General features: G+C 47.9%; 1 protein-coding gene across 7 annotated transcripts in view; it reads left to right on the plus strand.

Annotated features, from left to right (window-relative positions):
- PRKCA (protein kinase C alpha) overlaps window positions 1-17,243 on the plus strand; it is a 277,132-nt gene that overhangs the window by 183,933 nt on the left and 75,956 nt on the right. For all 7 annotated transcript variants that reach the window (XM_006092426.3, XM_023756965.1, XM_023756964.1 and 4 more), the window contains one exon: window positions 14,717-14,828. In XM_006092426.3, coding sequence (XP_006092488.1) covers window positions 14,717-14,828 — 112 coding nt within the window. The remainder of the gene's footprint in view (window positions 1-14,716; window positions 14,829-17,243) is intronic.

Below are 17,243 nucleotides of genomic sequence, written 5' to 3' on the forward strand. Positions count from 1 at the left end.
GCTCCATCCTCAGTGCGGGATGCAGCTGATCAATGATTCTCTCTCATTATTGATGTTTCTATCTCTCTCTCCCTCTCCCTTCCTCCCTGAAATCAATAAAAAAAAATATTAAAAATAAACTTCATCATTTAGCTGCTCATTCATGCATTCTCATGTATTTTTTCCTCCCTAAATGTTTATGTTTATAATCTTTGCTCTCTACCTAGACCAAACATGTCAAACTCGCGGCCCACGGGCCACATGCCTCATTTATTTGGTCCGTTTTAGCCTTTGAGTTTGACTGCTTGACCTAGACTCTCCATATACATGTTACAAGTATTTTATTTGTAAAACAAATAGGTTATTTTTTGAACCTATTATTATGACTTAAAAAAAATCATGACAGTTTTCTCTGGTATTCCAAGTAGTTGAAGGAGCAAGGGTCAGGAAAATAACTTGGCAAAATGGCAAAAGGATGGGTTCTTCCTGGAAATGGCTGTCCCTGAGTCTGCGTCCTGAACCGTGGCATCATGGAAGCCAGAGCTGGTTGCAAAGGGAAACAAATAGGAGTCTCTCCTCAGTGGCCCTCTTTCCGGTCATCTGTGTGAACTGGTCTAAATTGGGGTGTGACTCTGGCAGAGGTTAACCCTCCGCGTGGCCGTGGATTTGAGGAAACCCTGAAGCCCAGGGTGGAGGCAGAAACATTTGACCTTTCAGAGCGAGAGCAATCGCCGTCTCCATCTAAGGAGGCCTGTTGGCTTTTTTCTTTTTCCTTTTTTCCCTGGGAGGAAGTGACAGCTGAATGCCTGGCATTTTCACATGGCCTATTTTCCCCGTGGGAAATGTTTTAAAATATCCATTAAGGCTGCTTTGTATATGCAACAGAAGGGCATACCATGCCCCTCCAATGAATATCATTATCTTCATCTGCAGAGCCAAGGCCTCTGAAGGGTCGCGAGGCTGTGCAAACTTCTTGAGGCCACAGGGTTTGGCAGAGCTCAACTGTGTTGAAGTCAGTTCCCTCTCTTCCCCCCACTCTGTCTCAAGGCAAAACCTCAGTAAGCAGATGTTTCCAGGAGTTTGTTGTAGCCTCGTTTAGCCCTCCAAAAGGCAGGGAAGGAAAGATGGAAGCTGGGAGTGAGGCTACCTGTATAATGTCCAGAAAACTATGATTTTTTTTTTACCTTGGTTTTGCTTTCCTATCTCATTATGAGGTTACACAGGAATGGAGGGGGTTAGACTGAGATGTGGGTAGTTGTTACTTAGGAACAGCCCAAAGCATTGAAGAAAACAGGCTTTGGGGAGGAATTAAAGATTTCTTCCCAGTAAGCCACACTGTCACGTGTTCCCGTAAGTGGCCACAATGGAGTCATGGATAACTGGGGTCCATAAGCCTGACCAATGCAGAAGGGTCACCCGGCTTTCAAAGCAGGTTTCCCTTGGTGAGCTTCGTCACTCTGTCGTGTAAACAGCAAACGACAAGAGAAAGAAGCAGTGATTTGGTGGGAACGTGAAGAAATGGGTAAAAGCCACAAAACTGCTCAGTGATTCACTGGACAGCCTCTGGTGCCTGTTTTCCTGAGATGCTGAAAAAAAAAAAATACAACTCCCTTTTTAAGAGAGTTGCCAAAAGGCTCCATGTCCAAAGAGGGAAGAGGATTTGCCTTTGATCATCAAATGGCTATTCCACCTCCTGGTAGGAAGATGGAAAAGGGAAGCAACGGGGTGGGGGAGGGCAGCACCTGTAACAGGACAGTAGGACGTGTTTAGAAGTGAGCCGCAGACTGTGTCTACATCTGATGGACCAGAGCTATGTCACATGGTTACTTACGTATTCTGTTAGCTAGACATGTTGTCAGTCCAACAAAAACCAAAGATCTCTGCTTAAGAGGGGAAAAAGGAATAAATTTGGGTTAGGTATCTAATAACGTCTGCTGTGGGGGGCGGGGGTGAGGGCACTCAGGCCCCAGTAAATGGAAACCGAGTGATTCTCAGAAGTCAAAGTGAGCACGTTTTCCACAGCCCGTTCACACTGTAGATGGCGTGTGCCCCGTGCCGCTGTCCACAGGAAGCGGACAGTTGTTTCCCTGGAGAGGCACCATTCCCGCCGACCCTCTCTCCTAATTCTTCCCTTTATTCTCTACATGTTTTGTAAGAGGAACTAGCTCCATCTCTCAGCTAACAAAATAGCCTTGAGGGTTGGAGTACATTTTAGCATGGAGCTTCCGAAAATAACTCAGCTCTGAAGTTCCAGGATGAAGTTGTCCTCTGGCGATTGGGTAGAAATAAGTCGTTATTCGTTCGTCAGCCCACGTGCCGCTACCAGCCGTGGGCAAACTACGGCCCGCGGGCCGGATCCGGCCCGTTTGAAATGAATAAAACTAAAAAAAAAAAAAGACCGTACCCTTTTATGTAATGATGTTTACTTTGAATTTATATTAGTTCACACAAACACTCCATCCATGCTTTTGTTCTGGCCCTCCGGTCCAGTTTAAGAACCCATTGTGGCCCTCGAGTCAAAAAGTTTGCCCACCCCTGTGCTAGGCGCTCGCAGTGGCTTAGTGCTGGCCTCTGCACCTTCTTCTCAGGCGTATGGACGCCTCATAGCCTGGCTCCACAGAGAGGACTCGATGGACCCGGAGTTCATCAAGAAAGGAGGCTCCTGAAACGTTGGGTGAATGGATTTGTCCCACTCGTGGAATCTTGGGGCCTTGGGCTGCAGAGACCCAACAGGGTCGACCCAAAGGAATGGCTGCGTATTTGAGTTGCATGACATGGCATTTTCTTGATGACAGTTTTGCGATTCAGGTTATGTCCACAAATATTTCTCTTTGAAGCGCGTCGAAATCATGATTTTTATCCATTGAGGCATTTACATAAAAATTATTTCTTCACCAAGGACCCGCTGACCCCAATTTCCTCCTTTTGCTTTATGTTTACCGACACACTTGGCTCTAAATTTACTGCTGCAAAGCCCAGTGTAATCGATTAAACTCTACCCCCGGTTGTGATCGCTTAGCATTCAAGCAGGAGGATCATGGGCTCCATGTGGGAAATTGGTAGAACCCTTTTCCCCTCTTCATCAGAACCAGATTTCTTTACAAAGCCTTTGATCCTTCGGGTGAGGGTTAAGTGGAAACATTAAAAATAGATGCTTCGTTGATGGAGGAGGATGCACTTTGCAGGACAAATACCCGTCACCGATCTGGTGTTTGTGTTGATGTGTTTTCTTAGAAAATGTCATGGAAACCTCAGGGAGCAGCAAGGATAAGAGCGGATACCCACTCCGGCCGCATACAGCTTCCAGATGTGACCAGGAGAATTACATGGGAAGCAGGGTGCCTGGTTGTGTCAGAGTGACTTCTGATCCTCAGATGCCTGTGTAGTGCTAAACCTTAGCAGGGTTTTGCAACTAAATGCAAAGAGTCTACGTTAAGAAGAGGGTCTTTAAAAAAAAGAAGAAGAAGAAAGAAAGAAAAGGGTCTTAAAACACACACACACACAGAGAGAGAGAGAGAGAGAGAGAGAGAGAGAGGTTTAATAACAATCGTCACAATTGTCTGCCTACAGACTTCTCGGGAATAGTGAGCTGCCCATAGTTAATTGCATGCACACGTGGCCGTCTCCATCTGTAATCTAAGAAATGAAATTAACAATAACAGAGGAAAGCTCATTACAAACAGACGTGTTTACCACCAAAACGTTAGCCCAGCAGAACAGATCCCTGCCCCCGAAGACGGCTCACTCCTTTTCATCGGAGCTCAAGGACAAAATAGCCGTGTAACTGAATCGTTTTAATGTGAGTTGTAATCAGACTTGACTCCCCATAGTTGTCTTCCCTTAGGACCATGGTTTTCACACATTCATGTGGGCAACTGACATCCCCAGGAGATGAAATGTCAGAGGGACGCCTGTATTAAACCGGAGAGGACTGACCTTTCCCAGGAAACTTCATTGGTGAGAAAGTTTAACAGCCAAGACGAGAATGGAAGGACACAGGTTGAAGGGTTTTCTCTCCTCTCTTGCCCTGGGGGGAGAGTGTTGCCGCCTCATTTCTTTGGTAAGAGAAGGTGAAGCGCTCCCCTTTCCCACCAGAAAACCTATGTCATCCCTCTTAGCCGTGTAAGTTCACCACTGAAATCAGTTCACATTTCTACAATGTTCCTGAACAGGTGACAGTGTATCTAGCACGTGATTATCCCATCCTTAAACCCTGACCTTAGCGAGATGTTTTTATCTAGATGAGCAGCCCAGCTTGCCCACTAGCTGCAGAGAGTCCACCCTCCCGCCTGTCTCAGCCTTCGTGGCCCTTTTCAGGAGGAGGAGAAGGAGGTCCAAACCCAGCATCTCTGGGAAGAGACATTGTCCCTCACAGTAGCCACTAGCCATCGGTGGCTGCTTAAACTTAAGTGACTTCAAAGTAAGTGAAAATTTAAAGATTCTGCTCCTGCCCCATTATCGTGACTCAGTGGTTGACCGTCAACCTATGAACCAGGAGGTCCCAGTTCGATCCCGGTCCGGGCATATGGCCAGGTTGTGGGCTCGATCCCCAGTGTGAGGCATGCAGGAGGCAGCCAATCAGTGATTCTCTTTCATCATTGATGTTTTACTAGTATCTCTCCCCCCCCCCTTCCTCTCTGAAATCAATAAAAATATATTTTAAAAGGAAAAATTCAGCTCCATAGTAGAAGTCACTATATTTCAAGTGCTCTGCGTGTAGCTGGTGATTACTCTGTAAGACAACGCAGATACGAGACAGTCCTGTCTCTGCAGAGGTCCCATTGGACACTGGGGGGCTGCATCGTTAATTTCTCTGATGAACAAACCTTTCATCTTTCAAAACCCGTGAGAAAGTCTCCCAGGGTGAACTATGCCGCACACTACCTTCCCTGTCGCCGTTTCCATCTGCATCCACGAACAGAGGCCAATTAGACCGGTTTAGCTGTCAAGAGCTGCGGACTTGATAAAGGATCATAGAAAATGATCTTCCAGAAAGAACAGACTGTTTGAGCGGCTCGCATCCTGGAGGCTGAGTCAGATTCCGGCCTGAGTTAACTTCTCAGGAACAGACTGTATCAAGAAGAGGAACGCAGGCTCCAAAACCCACATTCATCGGCACGGCTGTGGCAGCAGGAGCCCTCTCTGCCTCTTAAGCCCTTCGACCTGCCGCCCTTGACCTCATCTGTTCCCCTCAGTGGGAATCAAGAAGTATCTGTTTTTCTGCTCCGGCTTGGACCTGTGGGCAATAGTAGGAATGGAAACCTAGAGATGTTGAAGGTGAGAGATGCCGCTACCATTCATTCCCATCTCGTGGTATACAGGCTGCGTCTGTATATGTTATCTTTTGTCCTGTCCTCAGAGGAAAGTGGTCTTCTAAAAGAAGTAAGTTTGGGCATCTCTGGGTCAAGTTCATCCTGACACCAGAACGAGCCTCTGCCCAGTACATTACTGAGTCTGCCCACCGTTCGTTCAGTAGGGTCGGACCCATCAGTTGAGTTAAAAGGCGAGAGTTGAAATCCTGGCTTTGCCGCTTACCAGCCTTGGATCCTGCGTAAATCACTTACTTTCCTGGGCCTTAGTTTCTTCATTGTTCGCCTCGGCCTGTCCTCCCTGACCCTCCAGGGCCATTTCACACGGTAACAGGCAGTAATGCAAGCCCTTCGAGAGCTAAGCTGTAAGTGTTTCTGACCCCCTTTCCTGCACCAGAGCACCCTCTGAGGGAGGATGGATGCGCAGGTAAACTGGAAGCCTTTCCCAACCCTGTGCGTGCAGGCGGAGCAGCGGGCTGTGGAGCGGCCTTTGAACTGGTGACAGGGCCCACAGCTGCCATTTGGTTTTGTTACACTTCCTCTTCCCTTTTATTTTTTTAAACACATTTATTATTGATTTCAGAGAGAAAGGGAGAGAGAGAGATAGAAACATCAATGATGAGGATCATTAATTGACTGCCTCCTGCACCCCCCCTACTGGGGATCAAGCCTGCAACCCGGGCATGTGCCCTGATCAGGAATCAAACCTGGGACCCTTCAGTCCCCAGGCCAATGCTCTATCTACTGAGCCAAACTGGCTAGGGCCCGCTTTTCTTTTAAATGTTGACTTTTCTAAGGTTAAGCCAGTTAATAGAGGAAAAAATACTGTTGTTTTCTAGAATACTCGCCCTCACATTATTTCTGTGTCCTCAAATAAAAAGAACAGCACGGAGAGGTACGTGCACAAATGCAGTTTAACGGCACCCCCTCTGCAGAGAGGACAGAAGCACTGAAGACAAAACCCTTGGGCGGGACAGGCAGCGCTGAATTTCCGCCCTAATTGTGACACAGCTGCTTGCTTCAAGTAGAAATATGAGCCTGTCCTGAGTGATATTTTTGTTAGGTTTTTGTTTTACTTTTTAAAAAATAAAACAGTAAAACAAATTTCAAATGTGCATAGCATGTTTCTGCCACCCTAAGGTCCAGCTTCCGTGTTTTACACGAGCTGTGCAAACAGAACCGCAGTCTAAGATGAAGGATCGGAGGTGTCTGACGCGGTTCGGAGGGACAGAGAGCTGAGCAAGTGCTGTTTTGTCCTTCAGGTTGAGCTCCAGGAGGCATTGCTTAGGATGCATTGAAAGTCCCAGTCGGAGGAAAGCGCATTAGCACGACCTCCTGTTGTTTAGGGAGAGAGGAAGAGAGAGGCATGCGTGTGCCTGGCACCTGTGGGTGCTCCAGACTCTCCAGCACACAGCAGCCCAGCGCAGAGCTGCTTGGTGAAAACTGCAGACGCGAGTTCGCACAACAGGCAGGTAGGCGGGGACAGTTCAGTTGCACCCGTGACCGTGCTTTGCATGATGGAAGGCCAAGGTGAGCGTCTCACCCAGTCCCATCTCCACCCCGAGCCCAGTGCATCAGCGTGAGACTAAGCACCAGAGACGACAGCGGGCGAAAAGAATGGGTTTTTTAAAACATGGAAGATGTTCTGCTGCCGTGTGGATTCAGCCCAGCCATCCTTCACTGACAAATGAACCTTCACTGCTTCTCAGCTCCCCGTCTTAGCAAAGAAACGAAAAGCCATCACGAGAAAGAACTGTCACTTCTTGAGGCCGGGGGAGGGAAGGCAGTGTCGGCCATCATTTGGGGGAGGCTCTCGGCTGGCACGGAGTGCATGGGAGCAGCCCAACTGTAAGACGCCTGCACCTAACAAAAACCAAGTCCAGACCAGGAGCTAAAAGGCACTTGTTAGCCGAGATAGAAACTGGTTACTGACAAGCTTCTCCAGAGCAACCAGACGGCCTTGATCAGAACCAGACCCCCGGCTTGTCGTGGACGGGGAGCTCTTAAATTCAGTCTTTTCTGTTTATTTCGTGGCCCAAATCTTCACTCTGGCCTTTATCCTGAGAGCTGATGAGCCCCTCGCGCAGTGTGGGCTCACAGACAGGTGGGTAGTGTTGCCTGTACGAGGGAGACTGGAAATCACCTCCATGCCCAGGAATATGGTGCATCCTTATGATGAAATATCACACAGTAAAATGTGATACTGCTTTACAGTTAACAACATGGGAAGATGTTTAAGATGAGCTGTTAGGTTGTTGTTGTTTTTTAAGAAAAAACTAGAGAGCTAGTTTATTTAAGATGATTCCTAAGAAAACACAGGCACACACACGCATGCACACACATACTCACATCATTCTTTAATGAAACATAACCAAAACATTTATATATACATATCATTTTTCTTTCTGCTGCACTGTATCCTGTTACAACAAATATGACCATATCTGCATACATGAAAATATCGTATCTGCATACATGAACATGTGAATAAACAACTGAAAATAACAAGTGGGCGATGAATATTTTGCCATAGGCTGCATGTTTTTAAAAATAAAGCATGAAGTTATAGTTGCAAAGATCGTTGGGTGTCAGGAAGTAAATATCTCTCAACATAGCTATGCAGGGCGGTGCTATCTGGGAGAGATTGGGAGTGGTGAGTGACCTGCAGGAAGAATCAGAGGCACCTGAAGAAAACTGAGCCCCTTTGGACTTTGCATTCAAGAAAGAGACAGGGATCCACCTTCCGCCTCCTCTGTTGGGTTTAATCAGTTGAATAAATGCCAGCTGCTGGGCAGTCTCCCAGCCTTCTTGCAAATAATGATAGACTTTTCCAATCCGTGACAAAAATAAGGGCAGCATCTGGGGCACATTATCCACCTGCAGCAAATGTGAGGCTTCTGAACATGTGCCACACCATCTCCTCATGCCAGGCCAGGCTCCTCGCAGGAACAACGGCCCAGTTCTGTCTTCACTCAGTTAAACAAAGCTGGTAGGATCTCGGATGCTCTCGAATAAACATGTCTCCATTTATCTCTGATTTGTTCTTAGATAGTCACATAAACTTGGCCTGGGTGGTTTTTATAGGAAACAACTTTGTTCAGGACTGGCAGAGCATTGCATAATGATCCTTCTTGTATTCCTGTTTTATTTCCCTTCCAAACTATGGTCCTGGAGCTAACGAGGTCTTTAATGACCAAAAGCCTGATTTGTGCTAAAATAAATTGCTATGAAACTTTATCTAATGGACATACCACCTGATATACCGTAGGTGTACAATGAATCATTTTTATATGTTTTTATTGATTTCAGAGAGGAAGGAAGAGGGGGAGAGAGATAGAAACATCAATAATGAAAGAGAAGCATTGATCGGCTGCCTCCTGTACACCCCCACACGGGGGATGGAGCCCCCAACCCCGGGCATGTGCCCTGATTGGGAATCAAACCGTGACCTGCTGGTTCATAGATCGATGCTCAACCACTGAGCCATGCCAGCCAGGCATGAATCATTTTTAAGATGAAATGAAGAAATGGGCTAGCTAACTAGGAAATGATAGGCTTTGTGGTTTGAATATTTGCACATTTTAAACATCTTATTTTAACATCAGAACTTCAGACAAAACCATCAAAGATTTTTTTTTGTAATTGATGAGACAGTGACACGTGTCACGCTTTCGTCTGGAAGTGGTGACACCATAAATTTTTTTTACAAGTAGGGAGATGTAGCTTTTGTATGATAGAGCTTTTCATTAAGATTGCAGCTTTATTGATGGCTGGTGGTGCCAATATCTGCACAGTGATCTCCGCAGATGGCTAGAGAAGCTGTCGGCAAAGCCGTTTATCACCAGGTACAGCAGTTGTGCCCCAATTTCTCCAACATACTGGGGTGTCCCTCTAATGGCATCTCATGAACCAGTTGAAATATAACCACATATGTTCAGGTGGGAGTCGTGGTAGTTTGGATTCCATAGATATGTATGAATTCTTTCTTTTTTTTTTAACTTAAACCTTTTCAGGTACTATTTAAAGGCTCCTCTCCCTGCCATCTCCACAGCCAGTCTGTCCCCACATTTCCCGGGAGGCATGTTACTTATATATCTGTCCTGCTATGTTACCATTCTGTGCCTGGCAGTTATATTTAACCCTGTTTTTACATAAGTGACATTATATTTTCTGTTTCATTCTATGGCTTCCTCTTTTCATGAGACACTATGTCTTGGAGATCTGTCCATGTTGCTGCCGGAAGATTGAGCTCATTCGATTTAGCTGCTACATAGTATCGCTAGGTGTAAATATGTTACGGTTCATTTAGCTTTGCCTTGCCTTAGAGGTTTATATAGAACTTTATTCAAAGAGTTTGTCGACATAAAGATTAAAGCACCTTGCATAGCTTGGCAGAGGACCTATACGAATCTTTCTACTAGCAAAGTCTGGTTAGACAAGTTAGTCCAACTGTGAAGGTGGATGTTAATCATGAGAATAAAACAGGGCTACATTAAGAGCAAAAGTGAGCTGTCACCGGACATGAAGTTCCTTAGTTCTTTCTTGGAACAGGCAACATGCAGTGAGATCAGTGTAATCAAAGGCAAAGTGCCCTCCCCGAGCCCAAACGGTCAGCCGGGCGGATTCGGGAGCCGGAGGCGGGCAGTGGGCGCCTGGCTCAGTGCGTGCCATCCAGTGTAATAACTATAATGGTACCCAAGTCACATAAAATCACCGTGCTCATATGATCTGGTTTGAGTAATAGTCTCACATTAACAAAAAATTTTAAGTAGGAATTTAAAAAAGCAGAGAGTTAAAAAAAAAAACAACAACACACATACAAACCTGCTTCCCACGAAATTTACCATCACAGGAATGTTGCCAGATTCCGCTGAGAGCAGTGTTTTTTTGGTGTTGCTTGTGTAGTCAGCACATGGGTGACATTTAGACCCAGGCTTGGCTTACAAGCGTGATTCATGAGGACACGTCAGATGGCGAACGTGGGGGAAATTTCCCTTGGTGTTCAGAGGGAGCAGCTTGAAGGAGCCACAGAGCTCTGGGCGGTTGCGGAAGTCACACCGCAGGGCGCCCCCCCTAACCCCCCGCCGTTCAAAACAGACTTGTCCAGAAACTCAAAATCTGAACTCCAGCCCTCAATGACAGCCATTTGGGTCCTTTAAGAGAAACATGTGGACGGGAGGGGTTGAAGGGGGTGAAGGGGGCCTAATATATGAAGATGGAAGATGATTTGATTTCGGGTGGTGGGCACATGGCATAATATACAGATCTTGTATCATAGAAATCTACACCTGAAACCTATATGATATATGATTAAAAAAAAAAAGACTAGGAAATTTAAGACCCACACAGCATCAACATTTGGTGCAGCGTGGTCCAGGGGTTTATTTTTAACACACTGCACAGTGATGGTGACGGAGGTGGTGTTGCTGATTAAGAAAGACCTAGGAAGTCCTGGTAGGAATGTTTTTGAACGCAGGCTAACGAAGCCCCTGCATTTAGCAACAGACTCACAGAACTTGAAATGTGTGTTATTTTTCCCCCTAAAAGGTCTAGCTTCGGGTTTGTGGGTGAGACTTCATTCGTGCCTATGAAAATTGGTTTAGCCGAAAATCTCTTTTTCCTCCCCCGACCGTGTATATGACGGAGCATCTGAGCCGAGCGTTTTCCACTTTCATGACGCTGTGATGGCAGGCGTGTGCCCTGTGACAGCAGGGTTCCTGCCCCACTGAATAAGGGGCTGCCAGTGCCCGAGAAGGAACGAGGAGGCTTTGCCTGCATCGCACTAAAGGGAAATGTTGCTAACTTGGCAAGAGTCAAGGCTGGGTGTGTGTGCCAGCCATTTCTGTGTGGCCTTGGGTGCAGCCAAACTTAGCTTATATGTGAGGCAACTTTACCTAGAACCTTCCAGTGAGCACGGACAAAAGGATGCTTTGTTAAAGATTCAGTCGTTCCTTACACGTACTGAAGGTCCAGCGTGTGTGAGACAATGCTGGGGGGTGGGGGGGGGCGAGGGGTTTAAAGACAGATTTCTGCATCCTGGGGCTTTGCAGTCCCAGAGGAACCTGCTGTGATTCTTTTCCCTTTTTGCTTTGGTTTCCAGGAAGCTCGAATGGAGATCAACTTAATACTTAAAACTTCATTGTCAGCCTTGGTTCTGGTCCAGTTGCGAGCTCAGCCACATGCTTGGGAACTGTCTTTTAGACTGCGGTGTCTGTCCCCCAGGTGTGTGTGTGTGTGTGTGTGTGTGTGTGCGCGCGTGCATGCATGCGCATGCGTGTGTGCATATGTGTGTGTGCTCTGCGAGGTCAGAGGAAAGAGGAACGTTGGCTCTGGTGCAGGCCTCTGGGAGGCATCCTGAGAGGAGGAAGCACCTTCACTGTTGCCTTTTTATGTGTTTCAGCGGGCGGGGTCGTGGCATACGTTGGTCACAGCAGGTAGAGGGAGCAACCACAGCAGGATGAGAGAAGACTGGGTGCTACGTGGGGGTCATGCAAGCGAAGGATGGGGGTCCAGGTTTATGATGTAGGAAGGCATTCGAAGGCCCCGTCCATCAAACGGGGCTGCTCACAACCTGAGGACCAGTGAGACCTGTCCCCCTGAGACTCCTGAGACTCAGCGCCGCTCCCCCCGCCTCCCTGGCCTCACGGAGCCTCCTGTCACAAAGCCCATGGGAGCCAGTGGGGCCGGCTCCTGCCACGTGATGTCCTGGAGGCGCCTGCTTCTCCGGCACCAGAGCTGACACACCGTTCCCTGCCCCTGGCCTGGCGGGCACCGTGGATGCGCCCTCAGGCAACCGGTGCCTCAGCATGGTTTTTGTTTTGAAAAACTGATGAGAAAATTTTGGAAAGAGTATGTGTTTCCTTAATGTAGAGAAAAGCATTCTGATTCTACTTTTCAAACACATCTTTGGACTCACCCTCCCATGACCCCTTCGCGTGAGATTCCAGGGGCTGTGCATGTGATGAATCAGTGCCATGTACCCAGCAGATATCACTGTACTCCCCACGCGGTAAACAGTGCATTTCACTCATAAGCTGCTTGATAAAAGTGCAGGCACCGGCATTACGCACGTAGGAGCTGGCGAAACCCTAACGCCTGCCGTTTAGGTAACGGTAGGGCATCGGTGCCGACACACTGGTCTCGCCACGTGCTGTGGTTGTGTAACCTGTGTCACTGCGGAAGGCTGGCTGCGGGAGTGCATGGGAACATCCACACTATTTTTGCACATTCTTACGAGTCTTAAATTATTCCAAAGTAAAAACAAGTTTGTTGTTGTTGTTTTCTGTTTTTGTGGGTTTTTTTAAAGCAAGACAGAATCAACGAGATCATCGAGTGTAGATTTCAAGCTCTAGTGCAGCAGTGGCTCCCCTCGCCCCTGGCATCCTCCGCAGCCCTGGCGCTCCTGACCACGTAGGGCTCTGTGAGAGGTCCCTCCAGAGAGGCTCACCCTCCCAACGCCTGTGGCTCCAGGTGGGGACATCGGGGCCCACAGAAGTAAAACGCAGTGCTCATTGGTGATGATTGACGAGAACCTGGGGAGGGTTTAGTACCGTTGCTCTCGGTAAATCCCATAAGTCAGTGTAGACTGGCTGCGACCCGGGAGACAGGAAACGAGGCTCTGTGCCCCTGCATCCTCTTTCCGGTGTGTGGGAGAGGCCCTCATCCTACGGTCGATCCGTGCACAGCCAGCCGGGTTGGCAGGAGGTGGCACAGTTTACGCCTCAGGGTGGGCGTTTGCCACGGAAGGCCCGTGTCCACCAGAGGCAGGAACCCGGCACCCGGGACCTGGAGGAAGTCCCCTGGCTGCTTGCCACCTTGGCGTCCACTCCGACCCCCAGGAGGACTGGGCTATGAGTGTTCCTCTCCCTTCCCATCCAGGCCCAGGTCACTGAAGTGAGGGAAGCCTGGGCACCTCGGCTCACTTCCAAGGAAAATACAATCACAATCATCTCCTCTCGTATTTGCTTACGGACTTTCAGGTCGCAAAGCCCTTAGATGTTCCCTAAGCTGCGCCTCGCTCCAGGCTCTCCCCTGGGCAGACTGGCTTTTATCTGCTTTATTAATAAGGGGCATGACCTCTCCAAGGTCATTCACTGGGTTTGTGTCGAGGCGGCAGCTACAGAAGACATGTCAGTAGATGAGCATGTTTGCGTGCCAGTGAATGTTTATTCACAAAGCAGGTGGTGGTCTCATTTCCAAAAAAAATTGTGTTGTGAATGCAGAAGTTTGTTTAAAAGACGTTAAGACCAGAGCCTCGTTCTGGGTGGATTTCTGAAAACCCTGGGGTGGGAATCAGTGTCAGAGACACAGCTGCGGTCAAACCCGATCTCCGACATGCACTGGCCATGTGACCCTGAAGGTCACCATCACCTCTGTCGAATGAGGGTAATAAGTACAGTAGGTCCTCGGGCTATTTCAGAGGTCCGTTCCTATGGTGTGACGTAACACGATTTTCGCCCTAAGTCGGAACACACCTACATAAGCACCATAAGCACCTACGTCACTCACATGGAGCACATACACAGCAGTAATGAAGTGAAACAGTAAAAAAAATTTAAAAGAAAGATAACAATTCCTGACCTTTACTTGTGGTAAATAAATAATAAAAAACATAAAGCACTTATGTACATACGTCGAAATGACGGAACTTTTTTTTTTAATAAAAAAATGGGAGATGGCGACGTAACCACAGAACGACATACATCAAGTCCGACGTCACCCGAGGACTGTCTGTATACAGCGAAAAATTGGGAGAAATGCTGACGTTTATCAAGGCGGGTGGTGCTTACACCAGCAAGCAATTCCCTGCCTTCGCACGGTTCCCCACCTTCCCCCCTCCTCCTTCCCTTGCGGCAGCATCTCCACCAGGATGGGCAGGTGGCCCCGGGGAAGGAAGAGGACAGGAGTGAGACAAACCCTTGTGTTGAGGGCTGACTTTCAATAGATCACAGCAAGGGCGCTGCTCTGCTACATACAAAACCCCGACCCAGAAGCAGGTCCTCTATGAATGGTTTAGCGCCAGGGGCCGATTAGGGGTGGCCGGCCAAGGGGAGGGACAGCAGGCAGTTGGCTGTGGGAGTGCACTGACCACCAGGGGGCAGCTCCTGCATTGAGCATCTGCCCCCCTGCTGGTCAGTGCACGTCATAGCAACTGGTTGACTGGTCGTTCGTTCATAACCGTCGCTTAGGCTTTTATATAGAGAGATCATCAGAGCCTTGAGAAACAGAGGTGTGCATTGCTCCTCATGGATTTGCCCATCTGAGCACTTTACTAAGATTGACTTCTTTTGGCCTCATCCCAGTCTGGTTCCATTTGGAACCTCGACATGGGAATGGGGAGTCGGGGGAAGGGAGCTGGCCTTGGCTTTTAGCCCACAAAGGTGACCTTTTGTGACCGAAATGAGCAACCTTGCTGCTTCTCCCCGCAGGACCCCCGGAGCAAGCACAAGTTCAAAATCCACACCTATGGAAGCCCCACCTTCTGTGACCACTGCGGGTCGCTGCTGTACGGGCTCATCCACCAGGGGATGAAATGCGACAGTAAGTACCTTCTCTCTTCCAGCCCATGGCCAGGCTCCCAGCCTGGGCCCGGGGTTCCCTGCGCTCATCGAGTGCAGTAACGTTTCAGCTCCAACTCATCGAGAAGGAGCACTCGTTCCGGTATATACCAGACCAATAAAGTGTCGGATTTTTCCCCAGCCAAAGTTCTGGCTTATTAAACTACTCACTGCCTCATTATGGACCCCAGAAAGCACCCAACTGATCCATGACGTTGGTGCTGTCACAGTTTTTCATGGTAGAAATCTTCAGTCCCTATGAAACGCAGGCGCGTCAAACCCGGAAGCAGACGCATGCGTTGGAAAAAGACTCCGCGCCTCCACGCTGCGCGTTTGGTTCGGCTTCGGAGTAAGCTAAGCGATCACGGTCGCTGTCCTCCTGGGTCTCTAATGAGTGGGCGGATGTGGAAAAATCCAGGAGGTTCTCCTTAAACTGAAACCACAGTGAAAACAAGAGACAGGGTGGCATCTCACTGAAGTTCACTGGCCCTGCATGTCCCTGGGCGGCTCCAATTTCTATCCGTCCAGTTAGGATGAAGTCACCAGAGGCCACGGGTGAGGGCAGCTACCCACCTCCGTGCCCCTTCCCTGTTCCGTGTGTATCTCCACCGGCTCCCAGGGGGAAGGAACAGCTATGGAACTCTTGGCTTTGACAATTCCTATATGTGGAGATGCGTTTCCCAGACTATTTATTTGCTTCGGTAAAAGTGTATACTTTGAGGACACGAAAGGTAAGGACTAAGTCTGGTTTTCTAGTAGACAAGAAAGCGTCAGGGGAATACCAGCATCTGGCCATTCATTAACGACTGTGATTACGGCCAGAAGCTCGATATGTGTATCCTAAATGGAGCAAACAGGGACATAAAAATAAAAACCCATGAACTTCACAGAGTAGATGGGCAGTTTCTCAGAACACAGGGTTCTCCCCTTCAGCAAGCTGTGGAAAAATTTTTTAAATCACATTAGTTTTTTTCTTTTCTTTTTCTTTAAATATATTTTTATTGATTTCAGAGAGGAAGGGAGAGGGAGAAAGAGATGGAAATATCCATGATGAGAGAGAATCATTGGTTGGCTGCCTCCTGCATGCCCTCTACTGGGCATGTGCCCTGACCAGGAATCAAACCGTGACCTCCTAGTTCAGTGGTTCTCAACCTTCCTAATGCCGAGACCCTTTAATACAGTTCCTCATGTTGTGGTGACCCCCAACCATAAAATTATTTTCGTTGCTACTTCATAACTGTAATTTTGCTACTGTTATGAATCGTCATGTAAATATCTGATATGCAAGATGTATTTTCATTGTTACAAATTGAACATAATTAAAGCATAGTGATTAATCACAAAAACAATATGTAATTATACATGTGTTTTCCGATGGTCTTAGGCGACCCCTGTGAAAGGGTCATTTGACCCCCAAAGGGGTCGCGACCCACAGGTTGAGAACCGCTGTCCTAGGGCGTCACTCAACTGTCGAGCCACACCAGCCGGGCCAACCTGTGGAATTTCATAGCCTAACGTAACCCAGGGATCCCAAAGACACGGTTTTCAGGGCTCTGCAAGTGCACATTGGAGGTGCATTTGTAAGTATACTTGTCACTGCTTTCAACGTTGGAACAAAAGGACCACTTGAATGTGTGACACACTCAACCTTGACGCGTTGAGGGTGGCGTGGGAGACCGGACGTTGCCCGGCGTCACTCACTGAGAGGAAAGTGTAGCCAAGTTCCTCCTGCTGCATCCACTGCACTGAAGCGTCCCCAGGCCTGGGAAGGGGGAGCTAGACAGTGTTGCCGCTGGTGCACACTCTTCTGTAGGAGCCGGGGCTCTGGTCCTGCATCACTGTAACGAGAAGCATCAGTAAACAAGTTCTTGAGGCAGAACTGGGACTTCACCCAGCATCCCTCACAGCTGGTTTCAAAATGTGTTTGGATCTGAGGGCTTTGTTGGTTGTCCATGAATGTCTTTATAATAAGTAAATGGTATAAATTTGAATTTATTATATGCTAATAAAAGAATACTCATCTGGTTTACATATTAGGATTCCGCTTAAGTCTTTATTGGAAAATGGGTTCTGTTGTTTTTTTTAAAAAATCTGAAAACCAGTGCTTTTAAAAAAAATATTTATTTTTATTGATTTCAGAGAGGAAGAGAGAGGGAGAGAGATAAAAAAACATCAATGATGAGAGAGAATTGTTGAACGGCTGCCTCCTGCATGCCCCACACTGGGGACCAAGCCCGCAACCCAGGCATGTGCCCTGACTGGGAATCAAACTGTGACCTCCTGGTCCATAGGTCAGTGCTCAACCGCTGAGCCACACTGGCTGGGCTGGAAACCAGTGCTTTTTGTTTTGTTTTGTGTTAAACTCCTTTCCTTGGAGTCCTGAGGCCTCTGGGGCGGC

The sequence above is a fragment of the Myotis lucifugus genome, unplaced genomic scaffold (assembly GCF_000147115.1).
Source record: "Myotis lucifugus unplaced genomic scaffold, Myoluc2.0 scaffold_100, whole genome shotgun sequence".
Classification (NCBI taxonomy): domain Eukaryota; kingdom Metazoa; phylum Chordata; class Mammalia; order Chiroptera; family Vespertilionidae; genus Myotis; species Myotis lucifugus.